General features: G+C 47.7%; 1 protein-coding gene across 1 annotated transcript in view; it reads right to left on the bottom strand.

The window, feature by feature from the left end:
* LOC112252320 (zinc finger protein 423) overlaps positions 1–26,388 on the bottom strand; it is a 163,772-nt gene that overhangs the window by 69,889 nt on the left and 67,495 nt on the right. The window contains exons 4-5 of the mRNA XM_024423440.2: positions 16,585–20,033; positions 15,787–15,871 (exon numbers count right to left, since the gene is read on the bottom strand). Of these exons, the coding sequence (XP_024279208.1) occupies positions 15,787–15,871; positions 16,585–20,033 (3,534 nt within the window). The remainder of the gene's footprint in view (positions 1–15,786; positions 15,872–16,584; positions 20,034–26,388) is intronic.

Here is a 26,388-nt window from a genome sequence, read left to right as displayed (position 1 = left end):
ACATGTTTTGAATTAACCCGGAAGACTTTCCGGCACAGTCTACTCTAAGTCTCTACACATGACCTTATGCACTGAAATGTAGTCAGCCACAGCTGGTGTGTGTGACGGCCCAGGCAAGGAACAGAATTTGTGCTCTCAGGTCTCAGCTCAGTCAGGAGATGCTAATGACCCTTCACTTACCGCCAGCAACACCTTTCCCCTCCCGAACCCTCCCAGCCCCAGACAGCACTGCTGTTACTGCCTCACTATGCACTAGGCCTGCCGAACACGGCACTACAATTACAATATCAGGGATACGCACAGGTCTGCTGAAGTAAAGGGGAGAGGGAACAAAATAAAATACTGATCCGACATGCAGTCTAGAGACTAAAATACATGTGAACTACGACAACTGTGTAAGATCATAACTGTACTAACCCAGTATGGAGCTCTGAGCGCAGACAGCCTCTCAACTCAACTCCCAAACACCATGGTAAGAAATCATTCTGTTACAGGAGAAAAAAACAACCTCAAACTAATTCACACAGACGACCCTAACACCCACAGCTTCATGCCCCGCAATATGCATAACACACACACCCTCACACATTGGGGGCACCATAGCATCTCCACAGGTGCAGGTCTCTAATGAAACCCCAGTTGTGGCGATATGGAGGCGTCGCTTGCTCCGACGGGATAATTACGCCACTCCCTGGCAGCTGAGTTTGGCAGATGTATGGGAGGCAGCACGCGGCGCCAAGCGCACCATAACGAGCACCGGGGAGCGGAGGTGGGATTCGGCAAGACCCCGCCATCCGCCATTAACAGGTTGGCACCGTCACAAATGAGTGTTTTTCACGGGAAGGCTGTGAAATTCCAATGAATTCTGGAGCTATGTCGCAACACAGTGTTGGGAGAGAAAGAGAGAGAGATGAAAGGGAGACGAGAGAGAGAAAACCAAAAGCAGGGAGGAAACGGAGGAAGACGAAGGGGAAAGAGGGGGAAAGGTTCACGCCGCCATGGCAGGATTTGTCACCTCTCTCAGCACAGGGAGCCCAGAGCAATGCACTTTGGGAAATTATTGAATCAGAATGCATTGATTTTCGCTGGGGAGAAGAAAGCATTCGAAGTCAAAAAAAGCCTTGAAAAACAGTCATGGTTGAGAATTAGGGAGGAGATTGTAGGAGACCTTTGTATTATTATAGGGAGCAGAATCAAGAGAACACCATTTTACTGTTTGATAGAGAGAAGATAAGAACGGAATACTATTGCTTCAGCATTTCTCCTCTGCCCTCTCTTCCTTTCATTTCAGTCTCTTCCTGTCATCATACTTTGTAATCAGGAAAACACAGCCAAGATAAACCTTGCACACCTCACTGCTAAAACCGCTCAGTGTGTGTACAGAACATGCCTGAGTGTATCCAATGTCTTCATACGCTGTGTACTACAACCAGCCTTACTACCCTGCCACTGACCGCACAGCAACATTAGATCAGTGAAATGCAGTGTGTCTAGTCCATATCCACCCAGAGCTGTATTCTGTATGCATGATCCTGTTTTGATCTGCTTCCATTTTCCACCACCCTCCTCACCAGCAGCAGCTGCATCATTTAATGGTCATTTGTAAACGCCGTCAACAGCAATCAGTGATCACTAATCACTAATGAACCAACACTACGTCTTATTACAGCCTGAATCACAACCATGAATCAGTGCGCTACTCACTACAAACAAAAGAATGGGTGCCTCACTCTCCCACATGCGCCCACTTCTCCCTGTCTCTCCATCCCTCTCTCTCTCTCTCTCTCTGATGCTAAACGATTTCAAGGTGACCCTGGCTGAATTGAGGCGAGTGTTTTCCTCGCGCTGCTCCAGTCTGGTCCCAGTAATTAACACCAGCGCCTAATGAAGTCCAGCTGCTCGCCGCGCATGCCAAAAACCGGAAGAGCCCCTGTCAGGCAGCTATCACTCTCCTCACACCCCCACCCCTCTCCTCTCCCCTCTCTATCCTCCCATCCCTGTGTCTGTCCCTTATCCCTCTCTCCATCAACCCCCTGTCCTCAACCTCTCCCTGGCTTGGAAGGTCAGCCTCCCCCTGCCAGTGGCCTAGTGTACATTCTGCCCTCCCTCCATCTCTTCACCATCAAAAACACTGCTCATGCAGTCCTCCACTACTTTCCACCTCTTCTCTCTCACTCCCTCTCACTGCCAAATTCCCTTCATTCCCCACCGTCCAACTGATCCCTCTTCATCTCCCTCTTTCCATCTCTCCCTCTATCTTCCTGCCAACTCCCACTTCTCTCTCTCCATCTCTCCATTGCCCTAATAATCTCTTTCACACTCTTTCCATCCTCCCTGCTTCTGTCTGTTTTTACTCCAGTTAGACCAATTAAAGCATAATGTAAGCACAAAGTTGCCATACCTTCTTCATTTGAATTCGGGAGTAATTATATTACATGGGGTGTAATATAAAGTATAATAAAACAGTTTGTACCAAATATTTTCCCTAAAAAGTGAAACCCCAGAAAACCCATGCTAAATCACATCAGGTTGCCAGCTGTACCTTTTCCTTCTGTTTCATCCCGACTCCCCTCTCCTGTTTAACCGTGTGATGCTCACTAAAACCCTGTATCAAAGTTGCATGTTTCGGTCAGCCTGTCACCTTTCTGGGAGCCACGCTTTGCATCCTGGGAGTGGGGCTTTGAACACAGAGGTCGAGCACCTGCCTCTCCCACCCAGACATACACGCACACAAACATGTGCAAACACACACAAGCGTACACAAACACAGAGGCACATACGGAGAAGCTAATAGCAGGTGAGGGGCCCTGTGCCGCGCTGGGACCTCCACCCCCGGCACTCAGCAACTAAAAGGAAGGGGGGGGGTTCGGGAAACTTTGCCCCAATCATCTCTAGCTGACATTCTGCTTGATCTGGAGAAAGATGAGCTGTGACATTCTCTCGTGCCTCCCACCTGGCTCCCCGCTGATGTATCAGACTCAAATCACTTCTGACAGACAGGAGATGCTAATTAGCGCAGAGGAGTTAGAAACGTAGCATTTTATCTGACTTCATCAGAAAGACTGATCTAAAACCCAATCTGCACATCTTCCATTCTAAATGAACTATGAGATAGCAGGTCATTAGGAGCCTTAACAGAGACCATTGGAGAACCCTGGAGGTCAAAGATCAACTGATTTATTCTCTGTTGATGAACTTGTCTCTATTACTCTCCTCCCCGTCCATGACTGCCTCATCCTTTCCTCCATCTCTCAATCTCTCGTCCCTCCATCTCTCCTCCCTCCATCTCTCCTATGCACTCTGTCCTCCGCTGTGAGCTCACACACTCAGGTCAGTGTGATTTATTATGGTGTGTGATGCACTGCTCCCCTGCACCCTCCCCACACCCCCCACACCCCCCGCACCGCCTCTCACCACTGTACCCAGCACCTTCCTCACCAGCTGCGACAGATGTCGCCGTCACTCGAGAAAATAAATTCAGAATACTTAACGAATTAAGCGAGGAGCTAATTGTGGCTGGCCCGTGTTAATCATGCGCAGAAAGGCAAGCGGCTTGTTTGTCTTTTAACAATTACTAGACAAAGCAGGGAGAGGAGGCAGGGAGGGGGAGGAGGGAGTTTAATTGTCCCATTCTTCCCAGCAGCTGGCTCAGCCACACCTGGGCGGGTGTGAGAGCCGGGCGGAGCAAGTGGGAGAGAAGGGCAGGTGCACCTCTGACATCACTAAAACAAGCACAGGCCGACTTAAGGTATGAGACGCAAATACACTCTCTACTACTGTATAACACAGACATCAAGGGCTGGCATTAGTGGTTGTAGACACAAATTACATTTACCTTTGTATAAAACACACACGGAAAAATGAATTACATGTAGCCCCTCTTCATTTCTCATCATTATTCTCATGTACCCCCCCCATCATCAGGATCTGAGATGCCGATACACAGACGCACGCACGCGCACGCACACACACACACACGCACACACACACACACACACAAGTGTGGCAATTTTCCATTCTGTTCCCATACGTTTTGGAGGAGCTCCCCCTGAGCAGTTCTCTTATAGATCTCCAAACAGCTTGTAATTACTTTTAATAAACAGCATAAGAAGCAAATCAAGCGCAAACGTGGAAAAATGAGCTCTCAGGGGGATCAAACAGCACTCAGCCTTGCAAACAAACACTTCACCAACATCTCAGCTATTTCTCCTCTTGCTTTTTTAAAACTTTCAAACATGTCATTCTCAGTGGGGGGGGGAACTAGAGAAACACAGAAGAGAGCGGCAGAGAAAGAAAGGGAGAAAGAAAGAATGACAGGAATACAATGGCCGTTACTGTTATTGTGTTAGTTGCTACCTAGATTGTGTGGGAGGCTCTCTGACTCATAAGCACTTCAGTCTGGCTGGCAGCCTGCGACCATGTGCACACCTGTGTTCCTGTTACTTAATGTTGTCTGTATGATGAGAGGTCAGCTGACATTCTGCTAAACAATCGACTCCCCTCATATCCAATCGCAATGAAGCAGTCAAGAAGGTCCTTAAAGGAGAAATAACAAATATACATGCCCTCCTGTCTTCCTTCATCCTCTCCCACTCCATGATACCCTCCCTCCCTCCTTTCATGATACCCTCTCTCCCTCCTTCCATGATACCCTCCCTCCCTCCCTTCTTCCATGATAACCTCCCTCCCTCCCTCCCTGCCTGATACCCTCTCTCCCCTACATCCTCCCCCCCTCACTCCCCTCTGGTGTTCTGGCTGGCTGGCTCCAGGTGGTGAGGGATATGCATGAGGCGCCTGTCATCTGTTCCCATGTTCATAGCATCACCACAGTGTGTTACTGTGTGTTCAGTAGAGACCAGTAGACAACCAACATCCTCCAACACACCTCATTAACACTATCATGTTCTACAGTCAAGGGAAGGGCAGATATAGAGTCATATTTGAGATGGTGACTATTTGAATGAGGATCATGGATGATACAATAATTATTTAACCCTACTCATGAGCAATGGTGTAATGAGCCTGGACTGAACGCAGAGAGCGGCTTTCATCTGTCAAAAACACTGCCCTATGGCTATCAGGCTGGCACACGACGCACACACACTCATGCACCCAGTGGAGTGAGCCATCATCCACATTATCCACATCCATGGACTCCTAAAGCTTCTTGTGTGCTGCCTCATTAAGTCTTCAGTGACACAGAGCCCACACCAGGTCTCTCTCACCAGTCTCTCTCCCTTGCTCTCTCTTCACCTCACACACACACCGACACACACACACTACAAGGAGATTGCTCAAGCACTGCCCAACTGCAGCACCGACAGACATCACTAGAGGCAGATAGCTGGGTTGTCACAGGAGGAGAACAGAGTACAGGTCGGGCCTCAGTATAAAGGGTTAGTCTCATGATGTCTCTAAAGGATAGATAGTACGTTAAACATCACTCATGCATTAAGGCTAACATATGACTTAAAGTTCAAGACAGCAGGACTATAGTTGGGAGCAGTGACCTGATAGTAGCGGCTGATTTACCAGTGAGAGGTCAGGTCTGAGCCAGAGGAGGAGAGGAGTAATAACATGACTACACTACTGTATTGTGAGATCACTTCTGGGTTAAAGGGATCAGCCGGGATGCCTTTCCGCCACTCTGCTCATCTGGGTTCATGCTCGGGCGCTAGCTCGCTAAGTTCATTGAAATGAATAAGTAAGAATCATGAATGAGATGCATCATTAGCTGGGCTCCCCCAGGGGCACTTAGATTCAGATTCAGGCTGTACCCTGGGCCTGGCTGCGAGTGGGGGGGTCATCATGCATACACAGCCATCATCAGGGGTGGGGGTGAACCTTTATGTTGGTGTGCAAATAATATGAGAGGGTTTGCATTGAGAGTGGGGCTACAGCTCCTCTTGACACGGTTGCAGGGCCAATTAAGCATTCTGCTATTTTTATTTGGAGTATTGTACAATATTATCTATTGTGTGCATCATGCAGTGTCCTGCCTGTTGCCCTATTTAGCCATATGGGCCGGTCCCCCTCCCTACTCTTTCCCAGTGCTCAACAGGCAGTGAGGCAGGTCTCCATTCACACAGCTTGGTATGGAGAGAGAAGGGGGACAAACCTTGCAGCTGGGCAGGTTCTCCTACAGGCGTCCGACAGGCAAGGTGGGTGGAAAGAGAAGGCAGGGTGACAGTTAGTCAGTAGGTCCATGATTAGATGGGGGTTAGGGGGTTCATACATGGGGTTTATGGTGGGGCAGCAGCTACCATACCATGCACCTTATACTCTTTCTTTATCCAGACCCAGACTGATGCTCATCCTTCAATATCAAACCAACTCACTCTACTCTGTCGTCACAACACCAAGATTAAAATCACAATTCATGTCCACCAGGAAATAAATATGATGGAAATACCAAGGAAGAAACTGAGTCATAAGACTAGAGTGCTCAACTGATGCGGTTGTATATCCAGACTTAGTTTAGGCCTTGCTGAGGGGAGAAACAGTCTGACTCCAGTAGATGCTTTAATAGATGTATCTATTACACGGCTCTCTTCCACGGGTACTGTTACTGGAGTGGGGAAGAGAGAGACACCCAGCTTTGAGATGGGAGGAGGGGGAGAGAGAGGGGACGGGGGTAGAGGGAGAGAGAAAGAGAAAGAAAGAGGTGGAGAGAGAGAGGTGGGAGGTGGAGCGAGAGCGAGGTGGAGAGAGAGAGAGGGCTGAATGGGGGGAGAGAGAGTACAGCTCAATCTACTAATAAAAGCAGATGAAAGTGAGGTTAAACACAATATGCTAATTGAAATGTGTTGGCTGATTAAGGGCGATTGAGAGGAGAGTGGGCGTGCTGTGAGTTCTGGGCGTCGGTGATTAGTGAGGCATTAGTGTCTGCATGCTTTTCCTCAGGATGTGTTGGAGAGCAGAGCCGCGTGCGTGCGTGCATGCGTGCGTGTGTGTGTGTGTGTGTGTGTGTGTGTGTGTGTGTGTGTGTGTGTGTGTGTGTGTGAGAGAGAGAGTGAGTGTAATGTTTACTCTTCATTTTTATTGTTTATTTCACTTTTGTACATTATCTACTTCACTTGCTTTGGCAATGTTAACATATGTTTCCCATGCCAATAAAGCCCCTTGAATTTGGAGAGAGAGAGGGGGGGTGGGGGGGTAATGTGTGTGCATGTGAGGTGAAATGAGTAAGCTCCTCATTTCTCCCATCTCAGCCTGTCCTGAAGTGTGTAAGCCCACACACACTGAGAGCAGCACATGCATCCACACGCACAAAATGGTGCTTGCATATTCTGACCAAATACCAGTAGTAGTAGCAGTTGTACCGCACAAATATTTGTATCAGCTACCATGAGTATTTTTAGAAGAGAAAGATATAGCTGGGTATCGACAACCACAATCTGTATCTCTTTACCTTGTTTATTGCTGTAGGCTGAGTTGCTAAGGCAGTCTTTGCCTGCTTAGAATTCCCTTTTCTGTCTTTTCTCTCTCCCTCACTTCTCTCCTCTCTTTGTGTGTTGGGGTCTCTCAGGAGGACCACACTGGCATTTCTTTTTTTCAGGCTTTATTGTTTTCCACTGTGCAGCTGCAAACCATGGAGGAGCCCCCTGCAGGTGTGAGTGGTAAGGCTGCCCCCCCCCCTTCCCTCTGCCTCCCTTCTCTGTCCCTCCCCCCTGACTCTCCCACCCCTGTCAGCAGGGGATACCGACGTGTAGGGCCAGTTGCACCACTAAGCCCTGCCAAACCAGGGCTAAAATTACGCTCTGAATGCATAGAGCACTGTGATTAACCACACAGGTGGGATCCCCAGCCTAGGGCCCTGGGGGGTGGCCCCACTGTGGTGCACAGCACCCCCCCAACCTCACACCCCGCTACGGCACGGCTAGCCTATAAATAGGGAAGATGCAGAACCACGGAACTGTATCCAGTTTCTTAGAACAGTCCTTCCATCCCTATTCCCTTGTCACTATGAGGAAAACAAGATGTTGTCGACACTGTTGAGAGCTTTTGTCTCAAATGTGAAGGCTTTACCACATCATACACATAAGTGTAAGACTTATGTCATAACAAAAATAATATGACAAAGGCATTTTACAATTTATCTCAATAGTCATTTTGTCAAGACTAATTAATAGTTAGTCTTCATGCCCACAATACCACTCAGCTGAGACACTGAAAAAGCAGCCATTGCTAATGACTCCACACACTTTTTCAAATATTAGTTTAAATTGTTCCCTACTCACCTCAGCCTTCCCAATGTATTGTCTCCTTGGTATCCAACCTGGACTCAGGGTTATACGTTACATAGTAAATTAAAATCCGTAACGCTCAAATTAGTATGATATGTTACTTTTGGTATGGTATGTATTCATTTGTGGATGTCCATCATCCATTTCGTATGATATATTACAAATTACAATTCGTATGATATGTTATGAGTTACAATTCGTAACATATCGTATGAATTTGTTGTGGCTAATGTTAGCTAGGTTGCTAAGTGACTAACGCTAATGTTAGCTAGGTGGCTAACGTTAGCTAGGCTAGAGGTTAGGGTTTAAGGGTTAGGGTTAAGGTTAGGTTAAAGGGTTAACATTAAGGGAAGGGTTAGCTAACATGCTAAGTAGTTGCAAATGAGCTAAAAAGCAGTAAGTAGTTGCAAAATTTCTAATGAGCAAAAATGAGATTCAAACACACAACTTTTGGGTTGCTAGACGTTTGTGTTACACCCCCCCAAATCAAATCAAATCAAATCAAATTTTATTTGTCACATACACATGGTTAGCAGATGTTAATGCGAGTGTAGCGAAATGCTTGTAATTTGATTTTGATTTGAAACACGTAAAAAAACAAAAAACTGCATAGTTTCCTAGGAACGCGAAGCGAGGCGGCCATCTCTGTCGGCGCCGGAGATGGCCGCCCTTTGTTTTTGACTTAAGTAAACTTTTGTCTTATGTGGCCAAATCAAACATAACATTTCCTACTTATTTCATCGTTCCATATTTTTGTTTACTATGTTACATCTAGTTTATGAGACCAGCCTGTGATATCCCTCCATCTGGGTAAAGGAAATGAAAATGATCTGGCCCTCTGACACTCTTTCTCCCTGGGAAATGAGAGGCTCTGGTCCACCAGTCCTATTGTTCAGCATGTGGCCCTGGAAGGGGTGGACTATTATTATTGTGATTATTTCCATCTTTGCGCAGGCACGCAGACATGGGGATCAGTCACAGCCCACACGGCAGGCACGGCGCAGGGCTTTACAACACAATAGCAGAACACTGGGGTGTCTCTACAGGCAGGTTATCACCCCGGGCCAAAATGTCTTCTCTCTCTCCTCTTCTCGGTGTGAGAAATGGGATTTTGTGTGGCTGGCTGTTTAACTATGGGAGTGTGTAGACAATTATCATGGGTGGAGAGTGTACACAAATGTAGTGGTTGTGGGTGTTAGCATGGACATGTCTATACTTATCGGAAAAAGTATAAACAGATCTTGTAAAATGAATTACTTCCTTTCATGGAACTCATCAAGTTATTTAGTCCTATTATGAAACATAGTATTAAAAATACAAATGATAACTTACATTAATGACGTTTTTAAGAACAGACAGCAGTTTCCCTCTCAGTCAGTTTCCATCTGTTCATCCCATTACAGCTGATGTCGTCTGACAGGGGTTTAAGAGGCCATGGGTACACTATACTCTACTTTGCCCAGTGTGCAGTTAGAGCAGCTTTGGAGGACTCTATCACATTACTGGATTAGATTATACAGTTGGAAGTCTCTCTGCCTCCCTTCAAATCACCTGTCCTCCAGGACAGAGTAAAACACTGGCACTGCCCTGAGGATGCTGCTGTATAATCACATTCCAGTCTAACCTCACAGTGGAGAGACGCTTGACAGGTCAATGACTTGGATACTGAGTGACAGGCTGACAGACCAATCTGATAGGGAAGATCTTTAACAGGGGGAGTGAGGCTGTAACGCAAGTAAACAGGTTTATCTAACTATCTGTGTGTGTGTGTGTGTGTGTATACTGTATGTATGCGTGTGACGTGTGTATCATGATAATTCTGCTAGCGTAATCACACGTGACACTGTGTGACACTGTCTGAGCAGTGTTGTTAAGCAGTTTCCTCTCCACCCAGGCACACAGCAGTGGTATGTCTACATTAAATAATCAGAGCAGTTCAATCAACAGGCAGCAGGAGAAATAAACCCACATTCCTCCAGGCCCATTGCCTCCTGGAGAACACCGCTCGCATGGCGTTTGCCTGGCACACCACTCTGATTCATTAACACCCGCTTTTGTACACCCCCTCTCTCCAGCTTGATTAAGCTCTCTTCCAGCAGAACGTGCCTGCTCCTCCACTTCTCCCAGTCTCATCGATTATCATCCGCACTCGAGCTTGGCTAGCAACACAAAAATAAAACCACAGCTAGTGAGGATGCATGAATAACAAGCCATCTGAGGAAATCATCAACTTTAGCTAAATACACATCAGTTTATCTAGACACACCTGTACCCCTTCATCCTTCCCTAGCTGTGTCCCACTCTCACCACAGACTGTATTTAGGGAGTTTGTGCACATCTTTAAAGCTAAGCAAGTGTGTGTGTGTGTGTGTGGGGGGGGCCCGCCCATCCACACGCTCTGTGGGGTGGACGTGTATGAGGGAAGAGGAAAAGTGACAATTGGGAAGTCAAACATAGATCCTACACACACATGTGGGGTGGGCTCACACAGGAAGGGGCTGGGAGCAGCCAGCATTCAGCAGATGTTGGAGTGTTCAGGATGTAAACTGAATGATATGCAGTGTCACCTCCTTGTTAATGATCATTCCTACACAAAGCTGTGAGGGGGAGAGCAGTGGTATGATCATACCTTCACAAACATCACTGTGGATAACAGGGCAGGGTGGGTGGGTATGTGGGGTGTCTCTCTGCACATCTTCACTGTGCAAATGTGAAGAGTGCAGGGAACATACACTGGGGAGGGGAAGTATGTGTGTGTGTTTGCAAGTTAGTTTATTTCAGGTTTCTCAGTTACATCAGGGGAGGGGCTGAGATAGCATAAATGACAAAAGACACCCACCAAAGTGCACCCACAACACACACACCTCTACCACACACAGACCTGGGATGGCAGACGAACATCAATAACATTTATGGAAATGGAAGGTGAGTGTCAGAACACCGGCAAAGTAGCGGAGAGGAAGAAATGAAGTGGACATGATTAACCCCAGCTGCCAAATGGTTAGACAGAAGGGCAGGCCACATCGCTGGTGCTTTATCATTGGTGATGTGGCGTACAGAAAGCACACTGACTGGAGTCATCTTGTTTTAGATCCCTCTCTCCTAAACAGCCTCTCTGCCACAATGGGGATAAAGACAGTATCCATCACCTTACAAACGGTGAACAATGGATTAGAATGAAGAATGTGTTGACTGTTGCTACTCTTCTAGTGAACAAACTGATTTCAAATATAAAAAAGTGCAAAAGGCAAAATCCCAACATGTTTTAGGTTGGAAATGCGTTGATGGTCCAATGCAGCTGTTTTTATCTCAATATCAAATCATTTCTGGGTAAAAATTAAGTACCTTACTGTGATTGTTTTCAATTAAAATGGTTAAAAAAAAAAAGCTTCTAAGCAAAATTCTTGCTTGAGAAATTGTTCTTTGCTAAGACTGTCTGGTTGAGGGGAAAACTGAAAGCTTGTTGTTGGCAGAGAGATTAGTAACTCTTATTGGTCTATTAACTAATTGTCTAATTGTATATTAACTAATGTCTCAAGGCAGACCAAAACTCCATCCCACCAGAACAGGCTGACATTTCAGGCAGTCTTTTCCAACAGCTCTTACACTAAAGGGGCATTATCATCATTTTCACAATGTTGCAGTATTACACAGCAAAATCACACTTTTTACTTCACTGGGGCTTTAAACGCGTGAGAACTAATACTTGTGCATTCTGAAGGGTTTCTATAAGGAGAAATGTGGAGAGTAAATATCAAAGCTCAGCGATAACCTCAGCAGTCATATATCAAACCTGACAGATAGTGTAGCTTTTTAATGATTGTTTCGTAATCTGCCCAAGAAAGAGAGTAGCGACAGGGAGAGCAGAAAACTCTCCTCCTGTGATCTCTTCCATTTTCTCACCAAAGACGCCTCACCAGATAAAGGTTAAGACACAGCTCTTTTTCACTGCTGAAAAGACGTCATCCATCTTTGAAGAGGGGTTAGAAAGAAATAATAAAATAATAACAGTACTTAAAATAATCTTCCTCAATTCCATAATTAATCTCCTCCAGCTTTTGTAACAATTATGATGTTAATTAACCCAAAATTCCCTCCATGGCGGCTGAGAGAGAGAGCCAAGCATTTAAAAGCTCTCCCCCTGCCCCTCTTCTAGCCGCCCCATCACCTCATCACGAAACAGTCTTTTAGGGGGAGAGAACTCTGAAAGGAGAGGATTTTCAGGGTGGAGGAGATGGAGATGAGAGAGACCATGGGAACATGGATGGGTCTTCAACCCTCATCAGAGAGCGGAGAGAAAATGAACACAGGGTGAGGCTGGGGAAGGAGGAACGGAGGAAATTAAGTCAACAGTGGAAGTGAGAGAAAAAGAAAGAAAGAAAACTGGGCTGGTGAATGAATCCAATGGAGAATGTCTGTTCCCAGCCAGACTCTGGGCTGGTGCAGGCAGTAGGCCTGTATACTATAGCTGTGGTTCTGTTCTGTACCAGCCCTCTCTCTCAAGACACAACTACTGCAGGACTCGGGAGGACCCACGCACTGAAAATACATCAACCGGCACAACTCTAGTATCAGCTGTCAGGCCTGGAGAAGGATAGGGAGTCGCTGCGGCTCCCAGCGTTCTGCCGTTTGTTCTCCCAAATTACTCACAGGCCAAGCTCGTTAATCTACACTATAGTACGCTGCTGCAGCAATTATTACTTCACAGAATAACAACACAGAGGAAGCCTGTAAAAACTACAGAGGAACTTTTCAGTTAAACGCACATCCCAGCAAACCGGGAACATTCTCAGAACATTAGCTAAGATTCCCATTAAATTTGAGTTCATGTTTTATCTAACATTAGGATGATAACATCCTTAGAATGTTTTGATAACATTTTTTATACATTGTTTCATGAAATATCCTTAGAATGTTCTCCTAACATTCACTAAATGTTGTGAACAACATCTGTAACAACCACCACAGAATATTCCCCCAAAGTTCTCATTAGGTTTCCAGGTAATGTAATAATCAGTAATGTTACCAGTAATGTTTTCCCATCAAACCAAAATTGGTTCTGTGAAAGTTCCCAGAACATTCGTTAGGTTGCGGCAAACGTTCTCATAACACAAAAACTGTCCAGTCATTCTGAAGATTATACAATGTTTGTATAAAATGTTCCCCTCATGTTACAAGAATGTTCCCAGACACATTTAGTCTGTTCTTTAAAAAGTTTCCCAGAATGTTTCATTAGGTTGTGGGAACAGTGTGGGGACATTACAAAAGATATGTTCCCAAAACACAAAGAACTGTCCATTTGTGAGGATGATTCTTCAATGTTTCTTTTAGGGTGCAAAAAAACATTCACCTGTTACAAGAACATTCCCAGCACATATTTGGTCTGTTCTTTAAAGTCTCCCAGAATGTTTCTTTATGTTGTGGGAACATTGTGGGCCTATGACAAGAGATAGGTTCCGAAAAAACAAAACATTGTCCAGTTGTGCTGACATTCAGTTAATGCTTGTATCTGGGTGCAAAAAAACCTTCCTTTGATGTTGCAAGAATGTTGACAGAACCCCCTTTCTGAGTTCTTTAAAGGTTCCCAGAACATTTCATTCGGTTGTGGGAACAGTGTGGATACATTACAAGATACAAGAGATAGGTTTCCTATCTTTAAGAGATAGGTTTCCTAATGTTTAAGTTAGGTTGCACAGGACATGCCCTTAATGATATTCACGAAGGTTGCACAAAACATTCCCACAATGTTGCATAATGTTAAATAACTTCCAAATAGGTCTGTTTTTTATGACATTCATAACATATTGGTTTTAGATTGAACATAAAATAAAATACAGTGTTAAATGTACAACAGCATGAGAAGAGGATGGGGACATTTTAATAACTCAGAAAATGTTTTATGTCCTGATTGACCATATTAGACTGAAGAAAATACCTCTGTACTACAGCTATCCCTTGGTGACACAGTGGGTTAATGATCTAACTGCAAAGCTGAAGATTGCAGGTTCAATCCCACATACTCTTGGTAAAATAGGCTCAGATATAATCTACTAAGAGAGCATGTCCAGATGTATGAATCCAGTCAGAAATGCAGAATTTAGACCAACTGTAAAAAATAAAACGGTGTAAAAATGGACTGTTTAACTTTTAAAAACGCAGACGATATAATTCCTACTTTGAGACCCTTGATATGGTCCCCCCTCTTATTTTTCATGATCTGAAAAGGTCCTGTATCAGCACTCATAGTCTTGGATACGTTGTAAATAAGAAGTATGCAGCATATAAAGAGGATGGGGGAAGTGATGGTGTATAACCCAGTTCCTGTATTTCTCTGTGTTAGTTATGTATAAGAAGGCTAGAAAGGATAAGGAAAGGGGGGATACCTAGTCAGTCTTCTGCATTTAACACAACCCAGCGTGGAATTCCTGATTTACATTTTTATATGAACCTTTATTTAACCGATTGACCATACCGACATTGCTATATACTGAAACAAGAACATGTAAGAGAGCTGGAGGCACAGAGGATAAAAGACCTGGCGTGGGGACCAAACATTGCAGGTTCAAACTCCACATGTGCAGACTGTCAACATATGAAGTGTACAAAATATGGATGCGTGTGTACGATTAAATGCTGTTTGAATGTCCTATGAATTCAATTAAAATGCCACGTGTCTCTATACTGTACCATCTTCAAATGCAAATTGCTATTAAATCTGGTGAGAAACATCATGGGGATGTACTCCAATCTGCATTATCAAGTTTTATGGAGCTATACATTCTAATGTTGAGAATGTTGTGGTAATATTAGGTCAATCTTAAATATAACATTGTCTAAATGTTCTTGAAATGTTCTGAGGACCTCCAAGACAAGGTCAAATGTATATAGTGCGTGAACGTAATTCGAAGAATATGTTGAACCTAAAACAAATATGCTCTGAACGTCATACAAACAGACTTATTTGGAAATTGTGGAATATTGTGGGAATGTTCTGTGCAACCTATGTAAATATCAAAAGAACAACTCCAATAACTTAATTAGATGTTCTAGGTGTTGTGTCAACATTCTTACAACATTATAGGAATTTCCTGTGGAACCTAACAAAAACATTATCTGAGTGTCAGCACAACTGGGCAGTTTTAATGTTCTGGGAATCTATCTATTACCAGAGAACATTTTCCACACCCTAATACATTTTATAACAGGAACAATTAGGGTGACCACCTTGGGGATTTGAACCAGCAACCTTTTAATTACTGGCCGAACGCTCTTAACCGCTAGGCTACCTGCCACCCAATCAGACCTGCAACTGCGGCCTCAGCTGTGCAGTCAAGTGTTAAACAATGGAACAGCTGTCGAGAGCGGTGGCAGCTTCAGAAATAGAGCTGTTCATTTCACCGTCTCACACCTGTGTGCTGTGCAGGCCGGGGAGAGAGAGGGCGAGGGCTAGGCCAAAGAGAAGGCTGTGCAGACAGGAAACCCAAAGAAGAGACGGGCACAAAGATAAACACACACACAGGAAATGGTGAGGCTGACTCACCGATCATGTGATTGGCGACGTGGATCTGGATCTCTCGCTCTGTCTCGAAGGTCATTTGGCATTTGATGCACTGGTACGTCTTCTTCTGCAATGCAGCAGACAGGTAGACAAGAATTTTAGAGAGGTTATCAAATTACTTTTTCATTCACAGCCAGAGCGTGCACCCACACACACGCTCTCCTGACACAAACATAATGTACTGGTGGGGAGAGGGGGGGTTCTGAGGTTTCTCCTTGCTGTTGCATTGAGCTGAAACAAAGGCACAGGTAAAGATTGAGCATCCCTGGGACCTCACTGTCAATATCTAGTAGAGCGAACAGGCCGTACAATGCCTCAGCTGGGCTGAGCTGCAGGAACCACTAGGGCCCACTGAAACGCAGCCATGAATTCACACATCTAACTGAGCACAACTTTCTACTGACACGCTACACACTGGGAACAGACACACTGCTAGAAAATACTGCTAAAATATTAGGGGTTTTAAAAAGTGGGAACAACATTTCAGATCCCTCTAAAAGCATTAGGAATGACTGAATAATATGAATTCGCTTTGAAGTTTTAATCAATTCACTAGATGTTTCTAAATGCAGGGCCATTTAACTTTTTGTTGAATTGGTAATGTGTTCTATTTCTTTTATACCACAGAGGACAATGTTGGGTATTCACTATGTGATTGATTTATCAATTACTGAATTAAACCTCAGTTACCTTAACCTTAGAATTTTCACATATTGTATGTAGATCTTAATATAAATCAGTATGCTGAGCCATAGTGGAGAATATGGTGAGTGTTCTTACTTTAGGGACAGGCGAGGCATCCGTCACCTTCTTGGCCCCACTGGTCTCCGGGCTCATCTCGGGGTGGTCCACCTGGACGTGGCTCTCCAGGTCCTCCAGGGTCTCAAACTTCACAGCACACTCGGGGCATCGCAGCACCGGCGCAACCTTCTCTCCCCCGGCCTCCTGGGGCGTGGTGCCCCCGCTGGGAGACTGGCCGTTGGTAGCCCGGCTCATACAGCCAGCACACAGCCCATAGGGCAGCCCGTTCACATCCAGCTTCACCAGCTCCTGCTTGTTCTTGAACTCCTTGAGGCACAGGGCACACTTGTAGTGCTTGTGTTGCTGCAGCTGGCCGTTGGGGGAGGAGGAGGCCGATCCACCCCCGCCCCCACTGCCCCCACCGGACGAGAGCTTCTGCATGTGGAAGGTTCCGTGGATCTTGAGCTCCAGGGTGGAAGTGACAGTCTGCATGCATACCACACAGCGGAAGCCCGTCAGAGAGTTCCTCAAGTCTGGGTGCATCTGGCAGTGCTCTATGAAGTCCTCCTCGCTCTGCAGGGGCATCTTGCAGATGCGGCAGGTGCCCGTGTCCAGGCTTTTGCTGTGGGTGACCTTATGTTCGGTGAGCGTGAGCAGGGAGGGGAAGCGCTCTCCACAGATGGGGCACATGTAGTGCTTGGCGGGGCCACGATGGGTCTGCGCGTGCTCCCTCAGGCCATTCTCTGAAAAAAAGGTCCGTGAGCACACGTTGCACTTGTGATTGCCCTTGATGAAGTCGGCCTTCTTCTTGCGGGTGCCGGCGTCGTCGTCCCCGGGCTGGATGTTGTGGTCCCTCAGCCGGTGGTTCTGCAGAAGACTCTCCATGGTATAGGCCGCCCCACAGATGTCACAGGCGTACATGGGCTCTGAGTTGTCCAGCTCCTCCTCTCCTCCGCTGGCCTCATGGCTGTTGGCTACGTCCTGGCTGGCATTCTTCAGCAGCATGCTCTGCAGGTCAGCCTGCTCCGTGGTCACTGTTGATCTTTCGCCTCCTCCCCCACGCTTGGAGCTCTGGGTCACCCCGTTGGGTGTACCATTCTGGCTGCCCCCATTCCCAGCGCCATTGCCCCCGTCGAAGACACAGTGCTTCTCCCTCAGATGCCTCTCCAGCAGCACAATAGCGTGAAAGGCCTTGCCACAGAAGCGGCAGTTGAACTTCTTACTGTGGGTGGTGATGTGGCACTGCAGTTCCACCTCGGTGCCAAACGTCTCCCCACAGAATATGCACTTGCGGGCCTTGCCGGCGACCGCAGGGCCAGTGGGGTGTCCCAGGTGGCTGTGCTTGACATGCAGCTGGAGGTCACTCTCCTTCCGGAAGTCCCAGGCGCAGGCCGTGCAGCGGAACATCTTCTTCTCATTGCTGTGCTTGACAGCCAGGTGGACCTGGATGGACACCTTGGAGTCAAACACCTCCTGGCACAGCGTGCAGTGGTACAGCACAAAGGTGTGCATGTCCAGCAGGTGCTTCTGCAGGTCGTCTACAGAGGAGAACTGCTTATCACAACTCTCACACACGTACTGTGTGGACGTGGTGGTGTAGTGGACTGTCAGGTGCTGCAGCAGAGACTCCTGGGAGTCGAAGTCCTCTTTGTTGCACTGCGGGCAGGACTGCCTCCTCAGCAGCATCTCCAGGTGGGACTTGAGATGGGCCTGGAAGCTCTCGAAGCTGCTGAAGTGTAGGTCACACTGGTTGCAGGGGTAGTCTCCATTGGACCCTGCCAGGGTAGAGTCCCCAGCCAGCCTATGGCGTTTGGGGGAGGAGATTTCAACATCAGACGAGGCTGGGCTAAGGTCAGCCACCTTGGCTTGCCGCTTGTTATTGGCCAGTGGGATGTTCTTGTGGTTCTCCTTGATGTGCTTGGTGAGCTTGAGCAGGGAGCCAAAGATGGGTGAGTTGGTGCAGTATGGACAGGAGTAGACCTCCATGAAGGACTGGGAGGGCTGCAGAACGGGGGACTCCATCTTGGGAACCCCTCCTCCGCTGCAGTGGGTCTGCTGGATGTGCTCTGTGAGAGAGGACTCTGTGAGGAAACCCATGGAGCACTGGTTGCAGAAGAAGGCGTGGTTGCCCTCCAGGGTGGTGGAGCCTGCAACCATTCCTCCAGGCAGGCAGTGGGACATGCGGATGTGCTCTTGCAGGGTGTTGATGTCTGCAAACATGTCTGGGCAGTAGTTGCAGTGGAAGGCCGACACGTTGGTGAACTGGAGCAGGGGGAAGGCCGCTGAGGCGCCCCCGCTGCTTCGGTGGGCTTTGCGGACGTGCTCGTTGAGGTTGTAGAGCGTGGGCAGGGTGTCCAGACACAGCTGGCAGGTGTGGTTCTGCTGGGGCTTGTCTGCATGGATGGTCTTCAGATGGATCTCCAGCACGGCCAGGCTGTTGAAGTCTCTCTTGGAGCAGTAGGGGCAGCTGTAGGTCACCTTGGCCATCCAGTGACCCCCATCGTCGTGGTCAGAGTTGGGGGCCAGCTTGCGGCGGCTCTGGGTGGGCTTCAGGGTGGAGTCAGGGGTGGAACCCCTCTCCAGAGAGGCACTGGAGTCTGGGGTGGCGCTGCTCATGGATGCCACGCTGCCCAGCACTGGGTCAGGGCTGGCACTGTGGTTACTGGAGTCGGGCTGCCGGTGGCTGTCCAGGTGGCAATAGACGTCCTCCACAGAGGGGAACTGCTCCAAGCACACTGGGCACTTGTGTTTACGGTTGGCGTGGGACCTTTCGATGTGGGAGAGCAGCGGGCCCTCGTCGCTGAAGATCTCAGGGCAGTGGATGCACTGCAGGTCAACGCGATCAGACAGCTGGGGGTGGCGGGTCACTACGTGCTTCTCCAGCTCGTCTGTCTGGCTGAAGGTCTCCTCACAGTAGTCACACATGTATGGGTCCTGGTCCATCTCCCCTCCACTGCCTGCATTGCTGCCACGCTTCCCCCCTTCCTTTTCAGCACGCAGGGCAAGGTGCTCCTTGTTCTTCCTGTGAGCCTGCATGTGACTCTGTAGAGAGGACGTGGAGGAGAAGCCTCTCTTGCACACGCTGCACTTAAAGGGCTTGCTGGAGCTGTGGGTCTTCAGGTGGATCTTGAGATGGTCGCTGCGGGAGAAAGCCGCCTCACATTCCTGGCAGCTGTACTTCTTGTCTCCGGTGTGGAGCTTGACGTGGCGGTCGCGGCTGCGCTTGTGCTTGAACAGGCGGCTGCAGAAGGTGCACTTGAAGGGCAGCTTGTCGCTGTGGATCTGCTCGTGGCGCTTCAGGTAGCTGAGGCGGCTGAAGGACTTGTCGCAGAACTGGCAGGGGTAGGGCAGCCCCGCGCCCCCTTCTTCCTCCCCTGTGCCCATGCCCAGATCACAGCAGCCATCCCCCAGCATCTGTGACGGCGATGCCACGTCTTTGCTGGAGGGAGAGGACGCTACCCAGGAGAGCCCAGGGTCATCATCACCATCTGCAATGCAAAACACAGACAGGATTCAAATGTTAGAAAGGACAAGAAAAAAAATCTAAATAGAAGCTAAGAATTAAAGACACGTATTCCCACCAGATTGAATAAATAAGGACAAAGTGTATTTTCTCTCTCTTTATAATCCCTTAGAAAACATCCCTCACTCCCCTCTAGAATTACATCTGCCTCATCATATTTTCATTATAGGGACCAGATTGAAATTCCAAAAACCTATTAGAAGACACTCAAATAATGAGGATATTCTTATATGACAAAGTGAATGAAATAAAACATGGGATTATGCATGCTTTTCTCCAGTTTAGTTCAGACAAAAGTCTATTAATGCATACATGATATAAATACACACAAAGCAGATCATATATTCATTCTGCCCTGCTTTGTGCATTCTGAGGGGGCCTGACAGCCCACACGTCATCTATTTAGCATCTAAACTAGAGTAGAGAAGAAGAGAGGAGAGGAGAGGAGGGGATGGGAGAGGAGAAATCCTCATGACTTATTGAGCAGGAATGCTGCGAGCCTGGATCCCACAGTGGCTCAGACAAACCCAGAATTCTCCAGCTCAGCCTGTTTGTTTGCTTTATTTGACTGCGTTTTACACTTTGCTCTAAATGGATGAATAGAGAAGCCTCTGGTATTCCTCATCACACATAACCAAATGTTTACAATAAGTACACAGCCTCCCCCTTTCCCCTATCCACACATACCACATCTTAGAAAACCCTCCTTTGTAAACGACTATATAGCTGGATGGCAGGTGACTCAATCTAATTTGTATTTTGGCATGACCACTCTCAAATAAATGACTGTCTTCTCAATGTTATTATGGAATAAAACTAAAGGCATAATATTGGGGCAAGGAATATTTAAATATTGACAACAAAAACAAATTCTGAGAGAGAATAGCCTAACCTTGAAAGCACTTGGTACAGACTTCTCCCTGTAAGCAACTGTGAGTATGTCCCCCTCCCACCACCCCTCCTACAGTATGTGTTATACAAAGGTGTGCACAGCATATTTGGTGGAAAATAAATTCATGTGATGAATCGATGCACTTGAAAATGTAGGTGGTGTGCGGAGCAAATAAAACTCCACAGGGGTTTGTGGGTAAGATTTTTATAAAAACATGAATTATGAATTTAGCTTGGAGCAAGGAAAGAATCCTCCGCTGTAAAAGACTATAAAATAGAGATATCACATAGACCATCAAGGCAACAGGAGAGGTGCCATCCAGCAGCCAATATCAGGAGAGAGGAATATTACAGGATTAGAAAATGACAAATGAAGAAATGAGCATGAACAAGAAGAAAGAGAATGGACAGAGATGGTGAATAAAAGTCTTTTAAGAGGATTTGTTCAGGAGACACTAACAATGACTGAAATTCTTTCATTTCTTTCCTACACCCCATACCAGGAGCACTGCTTTGTTGAGAACCTACATCTAAACACAAATGTTATTTTTGAGCCCAGAAGTGTAGTAACTGGAATTGCTTGAATAGAGATCCAAGTACCGCCGCCTGCATTGTGTGATGTATTTATATGTGTGTGTCGGAGTGATGGAAGGGGGAACAACTCTTTTTCTCAGATTACAGTTAAGGCCTGTACACCGCTGTCTCCACAGCTGGTGCGTCTGGACAAGCCCCTCCCTACTGTAGCCATTCCCCCCAGTCCTTCTCTAATGTCTTTGTGTCCGTGTCAGAATAAGAGTCATCCTGTCACAAGTTAAACCCTGGCAACACAGGAGAGAGAGAAGCCCTCGGCAGCCCCAAGAAAGTGAGGGGAAGAAAAGCCCAAAGGGCCTTAACTGAGGTGAATTCTTTGGCTACACAATGAAAGTGTGGCCCCTGACAGGTTGGTCTCTGATGTGAGCCGAGCGGAGGTGAGAGAGCAGAGGGGAGAGCTGCTCACGACTGACAGGTACGCCGTCCTGCTGAGCCCCAGCCATGTACTGCCTCACAGCACACCACATACAAAGGAACACTTGCTTTAGCATGAAGAATAAGTAGAAGGGGAAAAAAGATAACTAAGAAGTAGGGGAGGAGGAGGGAGAAAGAACGGTGAGGGAATGAGAAAAAAAATCCTGGCACATTTGGTCATTCAGGCAAATTATAAATCTATTAATGCTAATGCAATCCCTCTGACTGAGACAGAATGTGAGAAATCACTTTTGAGAAAGAAGGAGATTATAGTCATTAAATAGCCTTAATCCTCAGAAGTGTGGCTGTCGGAAAATGGAAGATCACATGGCTTTTAGAGGGCTTTTGTCATCCGTCCGCCGGGGGACTTGGCAAGAGCACTAAACAGGGTAAGAAACGTCTATGAAAAGTTAAATTAGAAAAGAAAGCGAAAAGAAAGAGGGGGAGAGGCGAGGGGGAAGCCGAGAGAAAAGCGAGAAAAGACTGGAATGGGCACGCAAACACACGCTGCTGCCATGTCTCCTCGCTCCAGCATTCCCGAGGCAGCCCTGACAGTTTCTCCATCTTTATCTCACTCTCCATGTCTGTTCCCCACTCCGTCCACCACGTCTTTCATGTTGTGACTCATTACTGAATTAACAGGCTGCATTCATGGCTGCCCCTGGCGCTGGCCTTCACCTCTGCTGCCCTGGCCCATGTGGAAGGGTGGGGCCTGGCAGGCAGGAGGGAAGGGCCTGGCAGGGAGGAGGGAAGGGCCTGGCAGATGGAGACACTCTTAGAGGAAGAGCGGCCATCCCACCTCCAACTAGGGCCCAGTAATTGGAACCGGCCGAAGAAAACACATGGCCAAAGAAGAAGGCCCAAACTCAGCTCTACCTGAGCCTGAGCAGAGTGATGGTGGATGGAGCATGGATGGCCACTTTGGTGTAAGGTTCAAGAGGAGGCCCCATGCCGCACCATCCCCCCATCACCATGCTCCATCCAGGCTGGGCCGGCCCGATGACGCCTGTCCCCGTCTAATAGGCTGGCCAGCCAGCCGGCATGCAGAGGCCAGAGCGTGGAGGAAACGTGGTAATGAAGACGCGCCCAGCCTGGCGTCCCCAGTCTCTCGCCCGCTCTTCCCCTCATCAGACACGAGGACAGAGGTCAGTCTCCCCATGCCAACCCAGAGTGCCTGCTTTTGTGGTTTCTCCTCTGAAGTAGAGTAGAAACACAGCCTCAGATAGTAGCCAGGCTGTTCATTAGAGCAGGACACCTCCAGGAGGCAAGTACTGATGATGACATAAGCTCCCTCTGCTTCCACATGATGTCTACAACACTGGCAGACTGACTGACTAATTCCTTCCTTCATGTCCATCAATGGTTACAACTAGCTTTCAAGACACCAAAACAATGTGATCATTAATAATCTGTTCTATCAACTGTAATGCCACTAAACCTGTTCCATATGCATATGGAGATAATCTGCAGTGTCAACGTGCTCCCTCGGGTGGAAAACAAGAGCAAACAGCCAGCTTGACTGGGCTGACATCATCTCTCTGTTAAGACTTGATTAGAAGCAGGGGTCTGTTTCTAGGTGTTTAGAGAAAACAGCAGTCTGGAACCCATGCCTTGGAGAACTGTGGTGTCTCTATTATATGCACTTTACATCTTGTCAACAACACACAATATGGTTTTGAGCAGGACAAAAACAAAGGGGGTAACCATTATCTATGGCTAATCAATCATAACGATTGATTAGAACAGCCTGAATTCTTCATTGGGGCATAGACTCTACAAGGTGTTGAAAGCATTCCACAGGGTTGCTGGCCCATGTTGACCCCAATGCTTCCCACAGTTGTGTCAAGTTGGCTGGATGTGCTTTGGGTGGTGGACAATTCTTGATACACACGGGAAACTGTTGAGCATCAAAATCCCAGCAGCGTTGCAGTTCTTGACACAAACTGGTGCGCCTCTCAACTACTACCATACCTCGTTCAAAGGCACTTCAATCTTTTGTCTTGCCCATTCGACCTCTGAATGGCACACATCCATGTCTCAAAGATTAAACATCCTTCCTTAACCTGTCACGGCCCCTTCATCAACACTGATGAAATGTGGATTAAACGAGTGACATCAATCAAGGATCATAGCTTTCACCTGGATTCACCTGGTCAGTCTATGTCATGTGTTTTCTACACCCAGTGTATATCTCCCTTATACATGGCAATACATTGGAACAGATTTAAAAATCCAAATCACTTGGAGCTGATTTGCTGGTTGTTTCATGTCAAAAAAACAAAAAACAAAAACAAACGCAGGCCACCCTGGTTGATAGTATATGTGTGTGTTCATTATACATGTTCACCTCGTCACATTCCCCTGCCCTCCACTCACATCCCTCCTTCTCTCTAACTAACATTTCCACCTTTCAGTCTGGCTCCCTGCCCAAACTTCCACCTTTCCCACCAAGCCCCCTGCCTGGCTTCCAACCCCATCCCCTTGGCCCCCTTCCCATGGCCCCAGGCAGCAGAGACGCACCGTAGGGGGCAGAAAAACAACTTCCAGCCAGGTCTCTGACATGGCAGCGCAGCACGCAGGCCTGACAAGCCTGGAGCAACGGACAGACCGACAGGGGGAATGGAGCTTTCAAGAGGAGAACCTCTCTCCACTTTTCAGCTCCCTGTTCCCTCTCTCCTTTCTTCTCACCTCTCCTCCTCTCCACTCTTCCTCACTCTCAGTAGCAATCCATCCTTTCCTTTTAATAATTATCTCCTCTTTTTGGGTGTAAAATTCTCAACCTAAACCCTGTGTTATACTATGTTATAACTCCTTCCTTACTCCTCAGTGAGCAGTCATCACAAGACAATGATTTCTATGAGGAGGCTCAGGGGTTCTGGAGCCATTTTGTGTTGTTGGTGACCATCAAGATGAGTGCTGTGTTAAAATCTGTTTACTCTCTAAATAAAACACACACACACACACACACACACACACACACACACACACACACACACACACACACACACACACACACACACACACACACACACACACACACACACACACACACACACACACTTAACTCCCTGGTCTGTCTCTAGATGTCTCCAGTCAACTGCTGTCCACATGGGAGCCAGTCTGCCAGGGACCTGAGTACTGGAGGACACACAGACACAGGGTGGGTGATGTCAGAGTGGAGGCAGTCTGCCAGGGACCTGAGTACTGGAGGACACACAGACACAGGGTGGGTGATGTCAGAGTGGAGGCAGTCTGCCAGGGACCTGAGTACTGGAGGACACACAGACACAGGGTGGGTGATGTCAGAGTGGAGGCAGTCTGCCAGGGACCTGAGTACTGGAGGACACACAGACACAGGGTGGGTGATGTCAGAGTGGAGGCAGTCTGCCAGGGACCTGAGTACTGGAGGACACACAGACACAGGGTGGGTGATGTCAGAGTGGAGGCAGTCTGCCAGGGACCTGAGTACTGGAGGACACACAGACACAGGGTGGGTGATGTCAGACACAGTGGAGGCAGTCTGTCAGGGACCTGAGTACTGGAGGACACACAGAGACAGGGTGGGTGATGTCAGAGTGGAGGCAGTCTGTCAGGGACCTGAGTACTGGAGGACACACAGAGACAGGGTGGGTGGTGTCAGAGTGGAAGCAGTCTGTCAGGGACCTGAGTACTGGAGGACACACAGACACAGGGTGGGTGATGTCAGAGTGGAGGCAGTCTGTCAGGGACCTGAGTACTGGAGGACACACAGACACAGGGTGGGTGATGTCAGAGTGGAGGCAGTCTGTCAGGGACCTGAGTACTGGAGGACACACAGAGACAGGGTGGGTGGTGTCAGAGTGGAGGCAGTCTGTCAGGGACCTGAGTACTGGAGGACACACAGAGACAGGGTGGGTGGTGTCAGAGTGGAGGCAGTCTGTCAGGGACCTGAGTACTGGAGGACACACAGAGACAGGGTGGGTGATGTCAGAGTGGAGGCAGTCTGTCAGGGACCTGAGTACTGGAGGACACACAGACACAGAGTGGAGGCAGTCTGTCAGGGACCTGAGTACTGGAGGACACACTCACATGCTGCCCAAAGCTCATATGGAGCATTTGGCGCCCAAAAGTGCCCAAGCAGCCGGCCACATTCCCAGGGCAGAAGGTGAGGGGCAGGGGGCATAGGGGTGAGGGGGGCATGGGGTGGCAACAGCTGACAGGCCTCTCCTCTCCCCTCCGTCCCAGAGACATCCAGGTGACAGGAGGGGAACTGGGACAAACATGGGAGGTTGACCACTATATGAGACATTGGGTCCTACAAAGACAACTTGGAGCCACAGATCTTTCTCCATCGTCCCTTGCATTGCATGTAGGGGGATATCTACACAACTAGAGGAAACTAGAACACAACCTCAAATAGTGATCCAAGAATGTATTGTGAATGT

This window comes from Oncorhynchus tshawytscha, linkage group LG06, assembly GCF_018296145.1.
Source record: "Oncorhynchus tshawytscha isolate Ot180627B linkage group LG06, Otsh_v2.0, whole genome shotgun sequence".
NCBI lineage: Eukaryota > Metazoa > Chordata > Actinopteri > Salmoniformes > Salmonidae > Oncorhynchus > Oncorhynchus tshawytscha.
This window is presented reverse-complemented; position numbering and strand designations above follow the sequence as displayed.